General features: G+C 34.4%; 1 protein-coding gene across 4 annotated transcripts in view; it reads right to left on the bottom strand.

Moving 5' to 3' along the window:
• Positions 1–1,193: 1,193 nt before the first annotated feature.
• Positions 1,194–18,948, bottom strand: part of Trpc1 (transient receptor potential cation channel subfamily C member 1) — a 93,743-nt gene continuing 75,988 nt past the window's right edge. For all 4 annotated transcript variants that reach the window (XM_005006721.4, XM_003476758.5, XM_063249123.1 and 1 more), the window contains 4 exons: positions 7,848–8,023; positions 5,691–5,892; positions 5,223–5,417; positions 1,194–3,184 (listed from right to left, as the gene is read on the bottom strand). In XM_005006721.4, the coding sequence (XP_005006778.1) occupies positions 2,957–3,184; positions 5,223–5,417; positions 5,691–5,892; positions 7,848–8,023 (801 nt within the window). In that variant the 3' untranslated portion in view covers positions 1,194–2,956. The remainder of the gene's footprint in view (positions 3,185–5,222; positions 5,418–5,690; positions 5,893–7,847; positions 8,024–18,948) is intronic.

Here is an 18,948-nt window from a genome sequence, read left to right as displayed (position 1 = left end):
ATTTATAAACAATGTTAATCTGAATGAAATGGAATCTGAACACAATCCTAAATGATCAAATATACTCATTTTCATTGGGGTGGTGTGGAAGGTTTCTATTCATTTTTGAAACAAAATATAATACATTAGATTCTAGTGCTAAAGGATACGAGTAAATTATGTTTGCCAGAATTCCCTTCCCTCTATGCTTTCAGTTAAGGCAGATCACAAGAGACGATTTAGTGTGAGATCTAGAAAGCAGAAGTAAAGCAGCAACTATTTTTTTCCTTATGCAGGCACTTTGGTAACTCACACCTATACCAAACACATCTGCTGATTCACCTTGATAACATCGGGCGGCATTTGTTCCCTTTCCTTGGAAGCTCTGCTTCTCTGATTTCAGGACCAACTGTGTTTTCAGCAGCATACACACTCCCAAAGGGCAACAGGATACTACATCATGAGGCTGGAGACTTGAAAAGTGCCGTGGGTCTCAATCCATCTTGCCCATCTCTCTCTCCTTTACGTCTGTCTTTCCTTTTCACCTACCCTCCCTAGGCACTTTGAGCTTCAACATTAGATGGAAGAGTAATAGCCTTGCAGAGACTGCTTACCAACTCCAACAACTGCATGCCAGGTACCTATAAACATACCACGACACACACATACACACACACATGTGCCTGCAAATATCCTAAAAGCTCTGCTTCTCTGATTAAACTCTGATTGATACGATTCCTTTTTACTGCCAAGGAGATTTCCACGGCATGAAAGTACAATTTATTTATCCATTCACTAGTTGATGGACATTTAGTTGTTTTCAATTTGGGACCATGAATAACGCTTTTCTGAACATTCACATATAGGTCTTTGTGTGAACAGACTTTAAAATGTGAGTATTTATAAATCCAAGAGGAAAATAGCTGAGTTTAATGTAATTGCCACTGGAAATAGGAAACCTGCAAAGGAAGTCTGATAGTGTTTTGCATCTTGTGTCTGTTATCAAAAGTTTAAAATACTCAATAGTTTTACATTCTCCCTTTCCAAGGACTAACCAGGCCCGACCCTGCTTAGCTTCCGAGATTAGACGAGATCGGATGCACTCAGGGTGGTATGTCCGTAGACTAGTTTTACATTCTCAAAGGATAAATTTATGGTATGTGAATTATATCTCAATTTTTAAAAGTATATGATAACACAATGGACACGCTATGTCAATTTATAATCTAATGTCAAGTTTTATTCATCTTTTTTCTTACAATATGCTGTCATTCAAAATATACCTCAAAGGTAACTCATGCATATAGTAGGCACTCTATAAATATTTTAATAATTAGGTATTTTTTAGAATGACTAAAAATCCTTATGTAAAATCCCAATTGGGAAATGCATAATCCCATTGTAGACAAAATATATAACTTTACAATAAACATTTTTATAAGAATTTTCCCAAAAGAGGGAACACTAAAAATTTGGAAATTAAAAATTAAAAAGCAAGACAAAACATAATATTAACATATTTAGACAACAATCCCTGGATTGGTGGTGCTTAGAGACCAAGGGCTACCTGCACCCTGTGGCCTTAAGACCATCTGACATTCAGTTAAGAAGATAATTTTTATACCAAATTCCTTCTTAACTAAAAATTCTGCAAGAATATATAATAGTGAAAAATTTTATCTACATCCCTTATGTGAATACAGAAAAAAATTTAAATGTATATTTTATTCTCAAATTTAACAAAAACAATGCTTTTCATCGTAAGCAGCAAGAATGATTCACAAATAAGCATGAAGTCACTTTTATAGAAGCTATGTTAAATTCTGTGGAAAATACTTTGGGAGGTAAAGAACCTTAATTTCAATATAAAATAAATCCTTTCCTTAAGGGGTCTGTCAATATTTTCCAAACCAGACAGATTGTGACTACACATGACAAAGACACATCTTCTGTTTTATAATTACCAAGATGCACTTGTAGCACATATACAAAGATGCACTCCAACTTGAAAAACTCATAGCACTATTTTGATAAGTAAAACTTTTTTTTTTAAATCGGTATTGGGGATGGAACTCATTCACGACCATGCGCTTGCAAGGCAGGCGCTTATGCCGCTGAGCTAAATCCCCGGCCCAATAAGTAAAACTTTTAAAAGCAACCAAATGCCTAAAGAAGTAACTATGTAGACTCAGAAACAAATATTCTATGGCTATCAAATAAAAACATCAACTGATTATATTTTTCAAAAATTGTAATTCTATAAAATTTAGATACATGGAATACACCAACATATGGAAATATACATGTATATAAAATACTGTTAAGTGAAAAAATTTAAAATATAAAATGATTGTAACCATGTAAAAGTAAATATATTACAATAACAAAAAGCAAAGTGAATTTACATTGAGACACAGATTCAAATATTCATTACCTGTTTCTCTTTGTTGCTTAAGGTTATAACAAAACAAGAAAAAAAACTATGATTTTAAATAAATCTATACACCAGAACAATAAATATTGCACTATATATGTGAACTCCTAAAACAGAGATTTTAAAAACCATAACTTACATGTTTCAATTGTATCCTATGGTCAGAAGATCAGCCCACATTTACTGTTTTTCATTTTACAAAACTTTCTAGACACTGTAAACATTCATAACTGTTCTTCTTTAACATACAAAGAAAAACATTTTAAAGCATTGTCCAATTAAGAAAACAAAACAGCATGCTAACAAAAAACAAACTACCTACTTAATCTGTTTTGCTTTTGCAAAAATTCATTGACAAGTTTTAAAAAACTAATTCTATGTACATATTTTACATTGTATTTTTATGATATAAATATTTTAAAGAATGGCTTTTACATAATTGTCTATTTCAATATATATATTAGTGGTTTGATTGCAAGTTATGCAAATAAAGTCTTTCAGATTTGATATTGAAAATTATTTTCTATAAGATTTAGAAAATGGTTAATTTCTTGGGTAAAACATTGCATATTTAGAAGTCCGAAAGCCAAGCAAATCCCTTATTTCGTTTCGGAATTTTGACAAATCTTGGCGTAGTTCGTTTAGATTTTCCACGGTTGCTTGATCTGTACTTTGCATCTTCTGTCTCATGGAGGTCAAGTAACGATGTACTAAGCAGCACATCACTTTTTGGTAGTTTTCATCTCTTTTTTGCTTCAAATTTCTCCATTCCTTCAAAGCAAATAATAGTAATACACTAATGATATGCAAAAACTACGTGTATGTACATTTTCTCTCCCCCTCCCCCTCCCCAGTGCTGAAGATCAAAGGCTTTGCGTATGTTAGGCAAGCATTCTACCAGTCACAAAGTGTGGTGGATTTTAAAAATATTTACAGATACAAACATATCTTCTTTTAAATTTTATTTTTACTTTAAAGAGAAAAAAACAATAAAATGATACAGAATTTCAAAATAAGATGATAGGAAATTAACAATGGTTGCTATATTGCATATCGTTATCTTCAAAATAGTTGCTCCAATTACCAGATATAGGCATGCAAAATTGATAAAATATAAGCACTAACTGTTCCTTTTAATGAACTAATAAATTAGTAGTACAACTGTCTTAGCTATCCTGTGTGTGTGTGTATTTTCCTCTTCCTTCTTTTCTGCTTTCTCCCATCCCAGTTTTTCTTTCCTTTTGAGCAGTTTCTTTCGTTTTTACAATATTGTACCTTTTGGATGTTATTTTGTCTTTCAGTTTCTTACACTAGGGAGACAATATGATGTTTACACATGTGAGTCTTATTTATTGTACTTAACAAACACATCTGTCAAAGCTTTACTAAATGATAGTTTCGCCTCAATGTGACAGAAAATAACATTTAACACTTGTTTTAATAGCCTGCATATTTGTTTTATTCATTTTCCTTTTAGCTTACCTTGATGTTTAAAAAATTAGTCTTCAAAATCTTCAGTTTATAGCCGTGTTTAACAGACCATGACCTACAGGGTTATATGACCCACTTTCTATTTTTTTGTAATAGCTTGCTAACTAAGGATGGGTTTTACAAATAAAAATTTGCAATAAATGTTATGACAGACAATGCTCTAATTTTAAGCCCTAATTAAGCAAAATTTTATCCCTAATATAAGGAATTTTTTTGACTGGTAAAGTTGTATTACAAAGATTATGACACAATTACTATATTGTGTATTTTCAATTCAATCAATAAAAGTTCTATAAAATTTTTTCTTCTCTTTGTCATCATTGCTCACACTTTACCTATTGATTCTCTGGCCTTTTTACAAGAAGTCTAACAATCCTTGGATTACAAGCAACGTACATTGAATTACTGATAGACTGAATAATTTTCAAGACTAATAATTACAAAAGAATCTGATTCGAGTTATTATGGCTTACATCTACATGTCCCTCCAAAGCCTCATGCAATCATAGGTGGGCCTTTGTTAGAGGTGGTTGGATCGAGTGGTTGTGATGCTAGGGTCAGTTCAATGCCAGGATCAATGAGCACTAGGAATAAGTATGTGGGTGCTACCTGCCCTATGTCACCCTAAGAAGATGTAAGGAATAGAAAGAAATATGGCGGTCCCTTGCTGCTTTGCTACCTTCTGCCTGCCACGTGTTTCCCCTCTGTGATGCTTGTCTGTTTTGCCACCCTGCCTTGGAGCTAGCCAGTTTATGGACTGAAATCACTACAAATTGTGAGCTAAATAAACCTTTCTCCTCTTAACTAGTAGGTGTGGGTATTTGGTCTCAGCATTGAGAAAAGTAACTAATACACAAAGTAGTCTTTTTGTTTGTTTGTTTGACACTGAGTCTCACTGTGTAAGTCAAGCTGGCCTTGAACTCACTATGTAACCCAGGCTGGCTTTGAATTTGGGATGATCTGCCTGCCTTAGCCTCTCATGTACTGAGATTATAGGCACGTGCCACCATGGCCAGCTAAAGTAGTCATATTTTATCTATAATCAAAGAATAGCTATTCTGTAATATCTTACATATTTTCCAAACTATGAGATTTCAGAAACCAGGGAAATTTGAAAACTAGCAAGTTTTCATTCTCTCACTGCCAAGTATTTGTTGAATACTATCCTTCCTTTATGTTATGTTATTAGGGACACAACAGTGTAAAAAAAAAAAAACCAGTCATAGCCCTTAAGGAACCTGCATATTTATGCTTAAAGAAACATCTAAAATTAGTTGCTATAACTATCATGTTGCAGCTGGAACTTCTACTTGCTTACCTTTAAACTGTTCTGCCGTTTGACCTTGCCTTTTGAAGTATGAGAGCAAATCCACTTACTGAGGCTACTAATCATATAGCAAATAGTCTTCGGTGAAGGAATGATGTTAAACGGTGGGGGTAATGTACATTTGTCATCAAAGTAGCTAAGCCACAGCTTTGCCCGAGCAAATTTCCATTCTTTGTCTTCATGATTCTATAAAGGCAAATGTAAAGCAACATAGAATATGAATACACATGCATGCACATACACACATGCATATGGGCCAGAGTGAATAGGGACAGGTACTGACTAGTTTTACATCTTGGAGATAAAAGTTGGCTCAATATCTGCCACAATTTTAAATTACATTTTTAAATATTTAAATTAATTTTAAAATATTTTTCTTAATTCTTAAAAACTTCAATTACTTTACTTATTGCATACATTTGGTATGGAATGTAAAGGTTTAAAACAATGAATACTTACTGCTATTAACTGAAAGCTTTTATGGAGCATTGCTACCAGAAGCTTCGTAAGCACGATGACAACCACAACATTGTATGTACCAACAATGACAGCTCCAACGAAGGACTGCAATTCTTCTCCATAGCTAAATCTTGTAACAAAGATTGCCACATGTGCCAAGGAGAAAATATACCAGAACAAAGCAAAGCAAGTGCCAATGAACCTGTAAAGATAATCATATTTGTTTAAAAGGAAATGAAAAATATTAGCGAAATGAATATACCAAAATTATATAAATGAAGCAATAATCTTTGCACAACACTTGAATAATGAGAAACAAATGAGATATATTTCCAAAGTACACATATGCCTTAGTTTAGTGGTAGCAGTAATCAAACTCAGGGCCTTGTGCTTGCCAGCCAGCCACTGAGCCACACCCCACTATGCACCTTATTTTAAAAAAGGTTAACAGAATAAATAATGATTTCAAAAGATAATCCTTTGCTGCCTGCTTAGTCTCAATATAACAGTCTATAGAATTTAGATTTTGACACTCTTTTGCTCAAAATCTTCATATGGCTTTCAAGCTCAACAGCCCAAAATCTTTACAAGCTCTAACAAGGTCCTACATGATCTCTATTACCTTTCTACATAGTGTATGAACACCTTTCATTCATACTGGCCACCTGGATTTTACTTGAACATGCTAGTCATGCTCCCACCTCTGGGTGTTTGCCTTTGCTTTCCCTTTAGACATCCTTTTCATGGCTTATTCCTCACACATTTTAGATTTATTTATTTATTTATTTATTTATTTATTTATTTATTTGCTACCAGAGACTAAACTTGTGACCTTATACTTACCAGGCAGGTGCTTATGCTACTGAGCTAAACCCTCAGCCCCCACACTTTGGATTTTTACTTGAATGTCATCTCGTCTGCCGCACTCTGTATCCCCAATCTAACATTGCATCCTTTCATGAAAATATGTTCCTTGGTTCAAGCTTTGTCTTTCTAGCCCTTATTACTGTGTAATATTCAATAGGTTTTACTCATTTTTTTATTGCCTGTAGTACTACTCTAGCATGTCAGCTCCATTAGGATAGATTTGTTCACAAATACATCACTCAGGACTTAGTGTTAAATAAACATATATTTATTGATCTTATTTTTTAAATAACAGGACACACAAAGTAACTAAAGAATTATTGGTATATAATAGGGAGAAAACAACTAGGCAATTCTTCACTGCATTGTTTGTTTACTTTAAGAGTGAAGGGAAGCATTTTGTCTTGAAACTAGAGATTCAGTTCCTTATGATATAGTAAAGATTTTTTTTTGTACCGGGGATCCAACTCACAACCTAGTGCTTGCCAGGCAAGCGCTTATCCCACTGAGCTAAATCTCCAACTCTAGAGAATTTTTTTTAGTACTGGAAATTAAACCCTAAGCCTTCATGTTGGTTATGTCTCCCACCCTCTTTTTGTTTTGAGACTTGCTAAGTTGCTGAGTTATCCAGGCTAGGCTTGAATTTGTGAGTGCTAGGATTATAGATATGTGCCACCACACCTGGCTTGTTCAGCAAATTTTAATGATTCTTAATTCTAATGTTCCTTAAGAAATGTTGTAAAGGTGTTTTTTGGTTGTTTCAATGACAGAGAAGTATTCTTTTATACAAATATACTTAATATGTGTAAGTATATACAAATATACTTGTGGGATACAGTCACAATATGTGGGAATGATAAAAGAACTGCCTCAAAAGCCAAGAATTCTAAAGTTAAAACAACCTGAAGCAAAGAACACAAATATAATAATTTGGACTTTCTATATAATATTCTATAGAAAATATGACTATAAATGATTCATGAAAAATGAGTATTTGTTGAAGTTTACAAACATTAAAAAAATTTCAAAAAATTCTAAGTTCCATTTCTTTCTTTCTTCTTTTCTTTTTTTTTTTTTGGTACTGGGGATTGAACTAAATTTCATTTATAAAGGGGCTGGGGGTTTAGCTCAGCGGCATAAGCGCCTGCCTTGCAAGCAGGCGGTCGTGAGTTCGATCCCCGGTACCGATAAAAATGAAAAAGACAAAAAAAAAAAATTTCATTTATATGGTCACTAATTCATACAGAACACAGAGAAATATATTTACCAAAAAATTTAAAAAATACTCACGAATGGAAGGTGTCATTGCTTTGCTGTTCACAGAAGATACCTACACAGTCTTTCTGCTCTTTTGGTGTATACCCTTTATCATAGAGTTGTGTCAGTCCAATTGTGAAAGAAAACAAAACAAGAAGAAACATTCCAAGAAATTTTCCGAAATCTTGTAACATCTGTCCCATAGAAATCTGTAGAATGCATTACATAGGAGTTCAGTAAGGTTCTCAGGAAAACTAAATAGTAATTAAGTTCCTCACACCACACTTTTCTCATGAAAATATATATCTTAGCACAATGGTAGCTGGCTGTGTGCCTCCAAGGCTGTGCTCGGGAAATATAGGAAGCAATCTGTGTGTTCATCCATTTGATAGGACAAATGAAAAGGTGTATACATGTGTGTCAAAGTGTAAATGAGTGAATTTTACCCACATTATGCGTCATGTTACATTTTGTGTATTTATGACTTCCCAACTAAATGTTTTCTTTTGATTTCTTATAGAATTAGCCCAATTCAGTACAATGTTACATAAAAATCCACTTTTACAACTTTGGGAAGAGGTTGAAAGTAAGGCATCAGGTGACTGATGATGACTTGGATCATGTAAGCCAAAGAAGTTAGCATTGCATGACAACTAGAGAACTACAGAATGAAGGTCTTGACACAGATGAGGAAGAAAACAGTAATGAAAATAAATATTTGACTACTCAAAAATGCTACAAAATGGTCACGTACACCTGAACGATCCAATGTTAGAACTAGGTCAGAAAATGCTATTAGGTTCTTGCCAGGTGTGAAGCCTATTGGACGGAATGCCCACAGTGTGATTCAATGTTGGAAACTGTTTGTAACTGATGATATACTATGACATTTTAAAATACAGTAATAATGAAGTACAAGAAAATATTCTATATGCATTAATAGTAATACTAAAAAATATACTTCTTATGACACCTAACTATCTGAACTAAAAGCCTCAGACCAGGACTTTATCATCACAATGATCAGAATCTAAAGGATTTATTGGAGAAATGAGAAATGTGGCATTGAGATTTTCAGAATAATGACACATAAGAGATTTGATTTTCTTTAAAACTGCCTGTGTTTTGACGACAAAAATCTGCCAAATCAAAAACAAACAAAGAAACAAACAAAAAACCCAATTTAGCTGCTACTCCATTATTTGTTGAAAGCTTTGTTTTCAACAAATGATCAAGCAATTTATACACCATCCAAATACATGACAACTAAGCTTGGGGCCTCACTTGGAATCTGGCAGGGCCCTGCACAGCGCTCTCAAAGAGCTAGGACCTTTGGTAGGTTGCTTGGGTCCTGCCTGTCTGGGCCCCATGTAGCAATGCCAAGTGGTAGGGGAACATCCTGCATTGCATGTCATGAGCCAAAGGATTGCAGAGTGAACACCTAGCCCTGCAAGCTCAGCACCCAGTAGGACCCCACCCAGGGTCACCAAACAGCTGAGAAGCTTTAGTGCACCATGTGGCATGAGCTGAAGGCCTGCACAGTGTACTCCATCTAGCTGCTCAGGCTTGGCACACCATTCAGAACCTGAGAGCCAGGGAGTTTCAGAGCACCATGTGAGGTGTGCTGAAGATCCACCCAGCATACTCCCCCATTTGAGGAGTCTCTGAGTGCCACTAGGGACCTGATAAGGTCTGCCTAAAGATCCCCAATCAACTGGGGAAACTCCCTGCAGTATAGACAGTCAGTCTTCCTCAACTCAGGAAGCAACTGAGACCTTGCATTCAGCTTCCCCAGGGAAATACAGGAAAATGACAAAACAAAAGAGCAAAATGCAATCTCAAACATCCAGCCCATCAAAACAAGCCTAGGAGACATGGACACAGAAAAATGTGTAAGCCAAACACCTGAAATTATGAAATGATAGCAACTGAAGTAAAGAAACAACTTCATGAAGCTGTAAAGGAACTCAGATAAGAAATAATTTCAGAGGTAAAAGAAAAGATAAGCATAATAAAAGAAATGCTGAACACATTTAAAGAAGATATAATTTTTAAAAAACTGAGGAGCACTACAAAAAGATGGAAACCTGGAATGAACAATATAAGAAAGCAACAGAATGCATAAAATAGATTCAAGGAGATACAGGGAATCAAAAATTCTGTTAAAAGCTGGCAAAACCACCTAAATGAATGTGAAGATAGACTTTCAGACCTTGAAGACAAGATTGCAGCTAGTGAACAAGAAAAGAAAGCTCTTTTAAAAATAACAAGGAATCAGGAAATAACAACTCAATAGTTGCAAGATGCTGCAAAGAAATACAGTATAAGATTGATAGGTATAAACAAAAAAGAAGGTGACAACACAAATGATATAAAGATTATCTATAGAAGTAATAGCTGAATATTTCCCAAACATGGGGAAGGAAACTGAAATACAGATAAGTGAATCATATCAGATTCCAATTAGCCATAACCAAAATAAATCTATACCCAGACATATAATAATCAGCATCCCAGAACTTCAACATAAGAACAGTATATTAAAAGCTGTTAGAGAAAAGAAACAGATTACCTATAAAGGAAAGTCCGTCAGAATCATAGCGGATATCTCAACACAAACAATGAAGTCAACAAGAGCATGGAGTGAAATATTTCAAAATCTAAAGGAAAATGATTTCCAGCCCAGATTGATGTACCCTGAAAAACTGTCCTTCAAAATTGATGGAGAAATAAGATAACAAAGAACAGCTGAAGAACTTCATGACTACCAAACCAACCGTGCAAAGAACACTGAAAGATCTTCCAGATAAACATAAAAATAATTACATCTCCAAGAGCACCAAAAGAAAAAAGCCACTAAGGAAGGCAAACAATTAAACAAAGGGAAATGGTAAAGAATGAATAGCAGAAAGATAATATGACAAAATGAGTCAATACATATCTGTTATAATCATTAATGTAAATGGACTCAATTCACCAGTTAAAAGAAACAGACTGGCAGAATGGATCAAGAAACAACATCCAAATATGCTATGTACAAGAAACCCATCTAATCCAAGAGGAAACTCATAGAATGAAATTCAAAAGATGGAAAACAACACTTCATGCTACAGGAACCCCACAAAAAAAAAAAAGCAGGGGTAGCTCTTCTGTGTGCAGACAACATAAACTTCAACCCAAGAATGATCAGAAGGGATAAAAAAAAGGTCACTACATAACTAGTTAGGGTAAAACTTCAAGAGGAAGAGATAATTATCCTAAATATATACACATCAAATATGGGAGCACCTTGCTATGTAAAAGAAATATTAATTGAAATTAAAAATCAAATAAGCAATAACATAACAGAAGAACTTAACACCCAATTGACACAAAGAGACAGATCAACTAGACAGAAAATCAGCAAAGAAATAACAGAACTGAATCAAACTTCTGAACAAATGAACTTAGTGGACACATACAGAGTGTTCTAATCAACATGAGAATATACATTCTTCTCAGCTTCACATGGGACACTCTCAAAAACAGATTATATAACATGCTTAAGTAAATGGAAAAAATTGAAATTATCACATGCATATTAACTGATCATAGTGCCATGAAACTAGAAATTAATGATGAAACAAACTGTAAAAACTCCATAAACATATGGAAATTAAATAATATACTTCTGAACAATCAATTGGTCATAGAGGAAATTAAAGAAGAAATTAAACAGTATCTACAAGCAAATGAAAATACAAATACAACTTAGTAGAATCTGTGGGATGTAATGATAACAGTCCTCAGAGAGAAATTCATTGTGGTGCATCAGGAAAACAGAATGAACACAAATAAACAACCTAATTCTACACCTCAAACATCTAGAAAAAGAAGAGCAAGTCAAGCCCAAAGTCAAAAGAAGGGAAGAAATTAGAGACCACAGCAGAAATTAATGCAATAGAGGTTAAGAAAACAACACAAAGATTTAAGGAATCAAAGAGTTGGTTCTTTTAAAGATTAAATAAAATTGATAAGTCTCTAGCCAACTTTATTTTAAAAAGGAAAGAAAAAACTCAAATTCATGCAATAAGGAATGAAAATGCTGAAATCACTACAGACCCTATGGAAATGCAGAAGATCATTAACACATATTTTGAAAACCTCTACGCTCACAGGCTTGATAACACAGAAGAAATGGACAGATTCCTAGAAACATGAATTATCAAAGCTGGATCAAGAAGATGTAAACCTGCTGAATAACCCAATTTCAGTTAATGAAGTTGAAAATGTAATTAGAACCTTACCAACAAAGAAAAGCCCAGGTCCTAACAGATTCACTGCTGAATTCTACAAGAAATTCAAGGAAGACAATGTCAACACTGCTCAAACTCTTCAATGAAACTGAAAGGAAAGCAATTTTTCCATACTTATTCCTGGAAGGAAGCAAGTATTACCCTAATACCAAAACCAGAGAAAGACTCAACCAAAAGACAGAAACACAGGCCAATCTCCCTAAAGAACATAGATGCAAAAACCCTCCATAAAATAATGGCAAACAGAATGAAATGAGTCATCAAGAATATTATACACCACAATCAAGTGGGATTCATATCAGGAATGCAAGGATGGTTCAACACATGCACATCAATAAATGTAATACACTATATCAATAAAGCCAAAGACAAGAATCAGACAATCATCCAATACTCATTCATGATAAGAACCCTAAAGAAAAATTGGAATAGATGGTCTTTACCTCAATCTGATAAAAGCCATCTATGACAAACCAAAAGCCAGCATCATATTAAATGGTCAAACACTGGAAGCTTTCACTTTAAAATCAGGAACAAGACAAGGATGTCCATTATCACCACTCCTATTCAATACAGTGCTGGAAACACTAGCCAGAGCAATTAGACAAGAGAGAGAAATAAAAGAATAAGGATAGGAAAGGAAGAAGTTAAATTGTCATTATTTGTAGATGGCATGATATTGTACATAGAAGACCTCCAAAACTCCACAGAAAAACTTCTAGATGTAATGGCCAAATTGAGTAATGTAGCTGGATACAAAGTCAACACTCAAAAATCAACTGCATTCCTGTACATAAACAACAAATTCACTGAGAAATAAGAAAAACCACACCCTTCACAATAGCATCCCCCAAAATGAAACACTTAGGAATCAAATCTAACAAAGGAAGTAAAAGATCTATTCAGTCAAAATTACAATACTCTGAAAAAAGAAATAGAAGAGGATTTCAGAAAATCAGAAGACATTCCATGTTCATGGATATAAAGAACAAACATTGTGAAGAAGGGCATTCTCCCAAAATTGTTAAACACATTTAATGTAATTCCAATCCAAATACCATTACCATACCTCACAGATCTAGAGAAATCATTCCTAAAATTCATCTGGAACCAGAATAGTTCTAGAACAGCAAAGGCAATTCTGGGCAATAAAGATGAGGCAGGAGGCATCACAATCCCTGACTTGAAGTTATACTACAAAGCTACTGTGATAAAATCAGCATGGTACTGGAATAAAAACAGACCTGAAGATCAGTGGAATAGATTAGAAGATATGATCACAACTACAAACACATTCAGCTGTTGGAGAACACTATGAAGTGGCTCGTGCAGGATTTAAAATTAACTAATTGGCTTTCTATGTTTATCTGTGAGTCTGTCCTAGGCCTCTGCCCCTTGCCTGTCAAGATGGGAGCTGATTCATAGTAAGTAAAATTTTATGAATCACTGGTCCTGGCTGAGGCCTGTAGTGGCCTGTGAGGCCAGAGATACCTCAAAAGGCAAGATAAGGCCATGGCTGAAGACACCTTGGCTCCAACACTAAGTATAGGAAATAGAGACTGCAGCTGAAAGAATTTCACTCCTGCAGTCCAGCTCCTACCATAAATGTTATCTGGTAGATAAGACAGTTCTTCTAAATTGGCATAATTTACTACTTGGAGAAGTCTTTGAAATGATTCCCAAGGTCCTGCTCATTGCCTGGACCTTCCTCAGTTTCCCAACCCTTTATTGTTGGACCTAATTTAAAAAAAAAAAAATGGGTGGTCCAGAGAAGTCTTTGTCTTAGTCTTCAGAGTCTCTAGCTCAGCTAAAGGGTTTTGACCTTTCTGGAGCCCTAAAATCATACCACTTGTCTCATTTTATTTAAACCTCCGCCATACACTCGTTTGGGAGATCAGGGATCTAGGTGAGGACCCGATACTCAGCCACCTTATCTTTGACAAAGGGGCCAAATATGTTGACTGGAAGAAAGACAGCCTCTTTAATAAGTGGTGCTGGAAAAACTGGCTTCCCTTGTGCCAAAAACTAAAACTACACCCATATGTATCACCATTCACTAAAGTCAAAAGGGATCAAAGATCTAAATACTAAAACAGAAACACTAAATCTGCTGAAGATGAAGTAGAAATCTTGAAGACACAGAAACAGGCAGAGAATTCATGAACAAAAATTAAACTACATGGGAAATACTCCCCAGAATCAATAACTGGGATCTTATCTTATTAAAAAGATTTTGCATGTCAAAAGAAATCTCCAACAGAGTGAAAAGAGAACCCACAAATTGAGAAAAAAATCTTAGTCAACTGTCCCTCACATAAAAGACATCTATCTAGAACATATAAAGAATTAAAAAAATCAGATCTCCAAAATTCAAAGACCCAATCCAAAAATGGGCATCTGAGATGAATACACAGTTCTGAGATGAGGAAATACAAATAGCAAATAAATACATGAAAAAATGTTCAGCATCATTGGTCATTAGAGAAATGCACATTGAAACCACACTGGGATTCCCACCTCACTCCAGAACAAATGGCCACAATCAAGAAAACCACCAATAACAAATGCTGGAGAGACTGGGGAAGAAACTCATCTCTACTGTTCGGCAGGAGTATAGACTGATGAAATCACTGTGGAAATTAGTCTGGAGGTTCCTGAAAATGCTGACTGGAAGTTCCATTTGACTCAGCTATTCACTTCTGGGTACATTCCCAGAAGAATTGAAAACATCATACCACAATGATACACGAGCACTCATGTTTACAGCAACACAATTTGTAATAGCCAAATCTTGGAAACAACCCAAATGCCCATCAGCTGAGGAATGGGTAAAAAATATGTGGTATTTTTATACAATGGATTATGACTCAGCTATAAAGGATCACATTGAGGCTTTTATAGGTAAATGGGTGCAACTTGAGACCATGCATATAAGTGAAATAAATCAAACTCACATGTGTAAATACTGTATTGTCTCCCTAATGTAAGAAACTAAAAGACTAAATAAGATACAAAATCTTCATTAAATATTGTGAAAGGTTAAGAAACTGCTCAAAGGGAAAGAAATAATTCAGATAGGGAAAAGGAGAAAAGAAGGGAAAAGAAAAAAAGATACAAATTTGTATATATACACTTAAGATAGCTAAGATGATTGTACTACTAATTCTGTAAGTTCTTGGAACAAAATAGCTAACATTCATAGTATTAGATTGATTTTGCATGTTTATATCTGGTAATCTAAGTAATTCTTCTGAAGATAACTTTGCAAAATAACAACCTTATGTTATGTTTCTACCACTGAGTTTTGAAAGCCTATATTGTTATTGTCTTGGGCTCTTTGTTATTGTTATTTATGTCTTTTTTGTTTCTTGTTTTTCTTGTACTTTGTTTTGGTTTTCCCTCTAATACAGAAAGGACAGCTTCAAGAAATGACTTTATTATCAACAGCTACTTAGAAGAAAATGAGACATTATGGCATCCATTGCCGATTTCCTATCATCTTGTTTTGAAGTCCAATAATGCTTTTATTCTTTGTGTTGATTGGTTTTAGTCTGTTTTTTATTTGATTTCAATATGTGTGAATGTACGGACATCTATTTTGAAGAGAACAAGAGACGTTATGTTAGCCATTGTTGATTTTCCTATTGTCTGGTTTTGAAGGCCTGTAATGCTTTTATTCTTTTGTTTTGATCAGTTTTATACTATTTTGTTTTGTTTGAATTCATGGTATGTGAAGATATGTTCAACTATTTAGAAGAAAATAAGAGACATTATGGTAGCCACTGCTGATTTCCTGTTGTCTTGTTTTGAAATCCTGTGTTTGCATTGTTTTGTTCTGATCTGCTTTGTTTTGGCCCCCCCTCCCCCAACCAGGGATCGAACTCATGGCTTTGCACTTGCCAGGCAGGCACTTATGCCACTGAGCTAAATCTCTGCCCTTCTGTTTTGTTTTATTCTCTTTAATATAAACAAACAAACAAATACAAGTCAACTGAAGAACAACTTTCATTTTGTAATTGTTGGAAGTTTTCAGCAATGTACACCAAGTAAACCTTCAAATATAGTATAAAAATAATCCCTGGTAGCTGTGAAGATATTTTACACCTTGAGTTGAGAAACCTATGGTGAAACTCATCAGGTAGGTCTTTACTTTTGCAGTAATAAACCGTATGAGAGAGTGAACAGACTTGTTACATCTGTTTCAAAGAGTAACATTCTTTTAGCATCATTTGTTAAAAGAACAACAGTTGACCAGCACAGGAACTATTTATAAGAACAAAGCTGTAATTCCTAAAAAATGTTGCAAATTCACAATACAGAAATGTTTAGTACAATCTTTGGGTGTCAGAAAGTTACAACACTGGCCCCCTACATGTAGAAGAAAAACAAAGTAATATTGACACTGCCAGCATTATACTATGACAATAAGACTAGTAGTCAGGCTGGATATGATGGTGCATGCCTGGCTGAGGCAGAAGGATACTGTGTATTTCAGGTCAGCCTGTGCTACAAAGGGAGTTCCAGGCTAGCCTGGACTACATACACAGTAAGACCTTGTCTCAAAACAAACACACGAAGATTAATAGTGAATCCTCAACACAAATGTAAGCCAGAAATGGTCACACTATACAACAAAATGAAAGGTAGAGCAGATGTTGTTGATGAGTTATACAGCAACTATGTCACTCAAAAAACAAAGCATTGGCCAATGGTTGTTTTACTCAATTCTAAACATGTGAGGCATAAATAATTTGATAGTTTACAGAAAAAAAAAAAAGAAGCATAAAATATGATGGGGAAATTTTCTTAGAAGATTTGGACTGGAATTAATAAATGCTCAATTACAACAGAGGAAAAACAGCATGTATCTGCCCAAAGAACTCCTCAAAAGAACTCTGGAGCAGACCAGGGAACTGACAGGTGAGACATCAAAAGAACCTCCAAAGAAGATAGCAAGACCAGTAAGATGTCAAGTATGTCCCACTTGAAGACAGGAAAACAAAACACATGTGCTATCAGTGCAAGTGATGCTTATGTATGGAACATGCTGCTCTCATGTGTGCAATCTGCCTTAGGTGTGGTAACTGAAGCAAAAATTATTTTGAAATGGCGTTTTATTTGTATTTTGATTGATGCTCATGTAGTAATTTATTTCTGCTGTTCTTTTTTTAGATTTAGTAAGCAAATAGTTGATGTAGAAAATGATGTTTAAACACTCAGTATGCATTTGGTATTTTATTGATATTTCATTTTCCTGTTAAGTGAACACTGTATAACGTAATAGGAAGCTCCTGACAAAGGAGGAACACAAGAGAGGTGACAAGTATGGCTTGCCAAACAGGAAATGAAGGCACCCATGCTGTCAGCTCAAGTGAGACTTGTGTAGGAAACATACTGTTGTCATGCATGCAGACTGACTTAAGTGTGGCAGCTGAAGCAACGATTATTTCTATGGTAGAGTTTTATCTGTATTTTCACTGTAGTTCACATAGGAATTTATTTCTGCTGTTACTCTTTGATTTTGTAAGCAGGTAAGCAGTTGATTTTGAAAATGTAGATGTTTATTTTACCCACCCATTACATATTAAAAATTTAATATTTTATTGATATTTTACTTTTCTATTAAGTATACACTGTTTAATATAAACTCATAAAACTAAAATGAATAATTCATTAATAGAAATACTCCTAAAAATAAATATAGCTATTGCATATACCCATAATGTACTTTTTCTAAAAATTTGCTGTGAGGCCCCCAGGACTATATTACTTGGTAATAAAAAACAAACATGATTCACAGTCCAGCCCTTTTATTCCATCTGGTTGAGACTTTTCACACTTTGAAAACATCAAAAATCTAGCTTCTTAGCCATTCTAATCATGTACTGTTAGTGCTGGATTACATAGTTCGTGAATGTGAAATGAGTCTACAGTAGATATTACTGCTATAAAAGCAGAAATATGGAGTTTTTTTTAAAGGCCTAACTTGTAAGAGATAAAAGGGAAATGCCTTACTCAAACCTAGAGAAAAATAAATATTTATATAGCTTTTCTTTTCTCTCTCTCTCTCTCTTTTGGAACCAGGGATCAAACTCACAACCTTGTGCTTGCCAGGCAGGTGCTTGTGCTGCTGAGCTAAATCCCTGGCCCTATATAGCTTTTCTTAAAGTTATCACAAACAAAATAATAATCACAAAAAGTACTTCGTCTGATTTTTATAACCAATTCTTAACAAATTCCTAAAAGATAGCATTTTTTACCTCTAGAATTGCTCTAATTTTTCTTGCTGAAGTGATCAACTTTCTTTTACTCAGGGTCCATTATAAAAGTATTATGTGTGAGCACTTTTATAATTTAGACTTACACAGACTATTTGAAGTTTTATTCAAGCTTAATTTCATTCTTCTTCATAATTCTTTAATACCTGGGGAGTATTTTTAATAAATCTTGTTTAAATTGAAATACTAATTTGACAGTATTTTTTAATCTACCAATTCTATTTCTGGGAATGTACCAATAAGCAGAAAGTACAAAAAGATGCATGTTTACATGAAGAGTTTCAATGAAGCATTGTGGGAGGCAGAAAGAAAAAAATCTGAAACAAAGAATATTCCAAATATTGTTTTTAAAAAGAATGAAGTATGTCCGTATGTGCTAGCAGGGAAAGATGTCATAAAACATTAAGTAAAACAACTGGTGTAAGACATTTTGTACATAATGGCCCCATCTCTATTTTTTAAAGGACAGATAAGACATATACCTCACTTAATAACTCTTAAAATTTATTATATACATTTATTCCTTTTAAGATACAGCTTAGTGTTTAAAAATACTTTTCT

The sequence above is a fragment of the Cavia porcellus genome, unplaced genomic scaffold (assembly GCF_034190915.1).
Source record: "Cavia porcellus strain 051 isolate PalLab524CR breed Dunkin Hartley unplaced genomic scaffold, mCavPor4.1 scaffold_5, whole genome shotgun sequence".
Classification (NCBI taxonomy): Eukaryota; Metazoa; Chordata; class Mammalia; order Rodentia; family Caviidae; genus Cavia; species Cavia porcellus.
The sequence above is the reverse complement of the archived record's forward strand: the minus strand, read 5'-3'. Positions and strand labels throughout refer to the sequence as shown.